The sequence below is a fragment of the Primulina eburnea genome, chromosome 15, assembly GCF_022965805.1.
Source record: "Primulina eburnea isolate SZY01 chromosome 15, ASM2296580v1, whole genome shotgun sequence".
NCBI classification, from domain to species: domain Eukaryota; kingdom Viridiplantae; phylum Streptophyta; class Magnoliopsida; order Lamiales; family Gesneriaceae; genus Primulina; species Primulina eburnea.
The window spans coordinates 7072339-7077124 of record NC_133115.1 but is presented as its reverse complement, the minus strand read 5'-3'; the positions used below and the strand labels follow the sequence as shown (position 1 = coordinate 7077124).

Sequence of the window (4786 nt, the reverse complement as noted above, 5' to 3'; positions counted from 1 at the left end):
TATTTAATAAAAATATTTTCCCTTATGTGGTCCCTAATCTCGTTTCCTCGATCGCGTTTCGAATAACCTTTACAACATAGTTTTAATGCATTCAAAGAGAAAACTACATCCTAAACAAATAAACTTGTCTATCATAAATAATTCATGCAATAGAAATCATTTAATGAACTATTTTGTTATTTTCTCTAGATTTACATGCAGTTGGATTACGTTATCATATTTTGGACCTTACACAAATGCCTGACGAGGCTGATCTTGCAACGAAAGTCCATGAAACCAACTCGTCATCCTCTGAAAAAATAATTAAAATAATCATCATTAAATGACTAAACATTTAAAATATTGTAATTTAAATTTTTAAAAAATAATGTGTTATCACAAACTTACCATAACACATCTAAAATTTGCATCATCAGGCTGGCCTATATCCATATTCTGCTTTTGGATCGATGGAGGTTATCAAACAACAAGTTATTTTATCATACCACTAGTCACGTGTTATGCCCGTATTTTCGATTGTAGGCTCACCCTCAACAATCAAATTGACACGATCATCCCATGCGTCAATATTTTTTTATGATGTTCAGCCCAATTATAGTATCGTCATCCTTGTCGGGTGCATTCATGAAATTCATCCCCATCAAACATTGTCCTTGGAATGTGCTGCAACTGACCAAATCGCAGCAAAACTCGGTCTGGGCTATGCCTCTCGACTATGTTGAGACATATAAGCGGGCACACTGAATGACAATTTTCTTTGTCAAATTCATTAGAATACGACACCCATTTAAACTGCAATGAATGAGAAAAAACAACTAAGATGAAAAATTATAAACATATATAACTTGCAATTATATTTATTTTTTTAATAAATACTTACTTGGGTTCCGTCTTATCCAACAAGTCACAAACTACTCCCACTGAGTGGGTAGTAGTACGAGTTCACATAAAATAACGGTTACACCTACATGAAAATAAATTTGACAATATATTTATAATGTACATAACAAAAACGCATTTGCACAAAAATTTATAAATATACCTTTCGCCAAATGGAGGGAATAAAAGGATTTGGTCATCGTGCTCACCATCATCATTAATGTCGCCAAATGGATCTGGACAAAGAAAGGTAATTCTAGAAGATGCCAAAACCTAGAATAACAATACATAAATTAAACATAATAATAAGTGTGTAACGGAAAAAAATGTTTGAAAATAACAAATAATTCTTAATTAATATATACCTGTAAAATGAAAATCAGTCCTACTATTTCACCATTGCCGATAGTTGATGTAGTATACAATTCACGGTTGAGAAATTCTAGCACAACACTTCCCCATGTATATTTAGAAACATGATTAATGTCTCGGAGAAGACATAAGTACATCAAATTTACCGAAAAACCATTTGAATCAGGTAACATACATCCTCTGATAATCATCAGTGTCACACAACGAGTATACCGATCCACTTCTAAATTTGAGCTATTCTCGTTAATCAAATTCGTTCTATAATATTGATCCAAGGCTGACATTACTAATTTGTTACATCTGAAATTATTTATATGTTGTAGAAAAACTAACCATTCAGCACAATAAGTTTGCCACATATGTGGTTTAAAAGACTCATCAACACCGGTGACAATAAATCCATTGATATTTAGATTCCATATCAGCTCAACATCTAACAACATCAATGTTGTCTCACCAACGTGAAGATGAAATGTACGAGTCTCCCAACGCCATATTTCAACGAGATCCGTAATCAAATGATTATCATATTTAAGAAATCCACAACGAATATTGCCATAAAATCTCATGTCATTTAAATACACAAGAACAAGATAATGCATTATTTTATCTTAATATAATTTTGATATAATATTGTCAGATCAGTGCACTCTTAAAGTTTTATCCAAATTATTTGTTGAGATCACACTGGATATATGAGTTTTTTTGTGTAAAACACTATCATCTATTGGTTCGGCGTTAATTTCATCATGTATTTCATATATAAAAATTAAATAGTGAGAAATTTTAAACAATTAATTTATACTAAAACTTTTATTTCATTTGTAAAAATGTTATACTAAAACTTTTATTTCATTTGTAAAAATGTTATAACTACAATTGTTTTTTTTAAATAGTTATGAGAACGTTAAAAAATTAATTAATATTGTTAATAATAACATTAATAAAAACATTTAATAATTTATTTTTTAAAATTTATTACATACACACTTTAACTTTTAGAATAATAAAATTAATATTCAAACTGATATTTTTTTTATCTTGGTAAAACGGAAAATTATAATAATACATATTATAATAAATAAATATTATATTATTTAAATAAATGATAAATACAAGAATAATATCTTCGTCAATTTAACATATTAAATTAAAACAAATAAATTACAACAACATATCAGGTAAATATAAACTACAATAAATATTATAAGTAAAAACAAATATATAACAATAAAAATAAAATAATAACTAATATAGTTAATGATTTTTAAAAATATAAATAAAATCACTTAATTGTATAAATTTAATAAGTTGTATATAAAAAAACATATTTGGAAAATGTATTTCACATGAATATAATAACATAATGACAAATAACGACGATATAATAAAAAAATGAGAAAATACTTGTTATTTAAAATTATGATTTGAAAATGCGAAAAATAAATAAAAAATCATAAGATTATAATTATAACAAAAATTAAAAATAATGGTTATTTTGAAATAAAAGTAGACAGAATGAGATTATAGCAAAATTTAAAAATAATTTTTACCTTGAAATAGAAGTACACACAACGATATCTTGAGCTGCAGCAAGATTATAAATTTTTTTATTAGAACGATCAAACGTTGTAAAAAATTTAAGCAAGATGAGGGAATGATAACGTACATTTTTCCGTGAGAAATAATAGCAAGCGAGATAGTAGTGGATATCAGCTAGATACATATATATAGAGGAGAAAACGAAATTTTAGAACTCCCCCACCCAAGAAGAAGGTAGGGGAGTGAATTTTTTTTTTCTTCTGATTTTTAAAACTATATTTTGATAAATGTTTTAAAAACACTGTATTTTGATAAAAACAAAATAACATATTTCGATAAAAAAAACACCCTTCCTCGGTATGTTGGTTCATACGAGATCCTTGATCGAGTTGGTGATTTTGCTTATCGGTTGGCATTGCCAGCAACTTTTCTATAATTCACGATGTGTTTCATGTTTTTATGTTAAGAAAGTATGAACCAGATCCATCACTTGTGCTTCGACCTGATGAGATTAAACTTGATCCTTCACTTTCCTATGTTAAACAACATGTTTGCATTCTGAATCGGAAGGAGAAAGTATCGTGTAACAAATCAATTCCACTAGTACGCATATGATGGACACGACTTGGTGTGGAGGAGTCAACGTTGGGAATTGGAAAACAAGATGCGAGAATTATATCCACACTTGTTTGCTTATATTTCATATGTTCCATTGTATTCGATGTATGATGCTCAATTTATTGATTTCATTTTTTTACATGTACTATAACTGGTGATGTGATACCTCTTGTCTGATAAAAATTAAATATTTAAAATGAGTTTATAATAATTATAATGGACTTCTATAATAACTTAGGTTAATTATTTTCGTAAAGCGAACACATATACGAAGAATTTGCTATAGAGGCCCATCGTGCAGTCACGTAGGCACGGGCCCGGGCTCAGGGCATGACATGATGGTATCAGAGATGATCACCGGCAAGGAACACCGGGAAATAAGGGCAAAATGCTACGTGCATGAGAGTTACTTCTTGAACCTGTAGGAGCCACATATAGATTCTCGGCGTTGGTAGATCGAGGGGGCAGGGCATGACGAGGACGTCGCGTTCTGAACGAGAGGTGATTGTGATACCTCTTGTCTCACATAGTAAAAATTAGAGATTTAAAATAGGTTTATAATGTGCTATAATGGACTTTTATAGAAACTTGGGTTAATTATTTTCGTAAAGCGAGAACGAATACGAAGTAGTTGCTATAGAAGCCCATTGTGTAGTATCGTAGGCGCGCGCCCGAGCTCAAGGTGTGACAGACATTCTAATGCTTACAAACCCGTAACATTATTTTGGCTACAAGAAAAATCGCATGCTTAAAACATAATTATTTTGCACGTCATACATACTTACAAATATAGTGAACCTCGCTGGATCGTCCTTGGACATGCTGCCATAACATACTAAAATTTATACCCAAAACATCCCCTAAATTGCATTCGGACACATACAACTCTCTAATTCAATGGAACCACTTAGGACGTACCAATAGACTCTGGACTCAACCCATACGTAAAAAACATCCTAGGCTACCGCCCAAGGCCCTAAACCAGCCCTGGACCATAACCAAACCCTGTACCATGCTTAACGAACTATATAGACACAAGCTGTCCAAAGCGTGATGCTATGACACTTGCGTGTTTCGTACGAATTCCTATTGATTCTAACTCGAACGAAGCCCTACAATCGAACCTTAGACATAGATTATGACATCCATTCCGCCCATTAACACAGCAGAATGCCTTAAACAACATAAAATCGTTCACCATAACTCGCGAGCCTCACCTACGCGTGCAACACCAAGTTCAGCTCGAGCAGCTTAGCCATAAAACCATACACTATCCCACCCATACCAGGTCTATCCCGGGACCATAGGACCATGCCTAGACCCTAGCCACGCACCTTGGTCCAGTCTTCAAGCAACCCAACGTGAAAACCCGCGG

The 4786-nt window shown here is 31.9% G+C and overlaps 1 protein-coding gene across 1 annotated transcript; it reads right to left on the bottom strand.

The window, feature by feature from the left end:
- Positions 1-603: 603 nt before the first annotated feature.
- On the bottom strand, positions 604-1535 carry LOC140815424 (serine/threonine-protein phosphatase 7 long form homolog). The gene is made up of 3 exons (XM_073174538.1): positions 1245-1535; positions 1015-1152; positions 604-792 (listed from the first exon to the last, which is right to left on the bottom strand). Exons 1-3 carry the CDS (start codon positions 1533-1535, stop codon positions 604-606), a joined length of 618 nt encoding a protein of 205 aa, XP_073030639.1.
- Positions 1536-4786: the final 3251 nt, after the last annotated feature.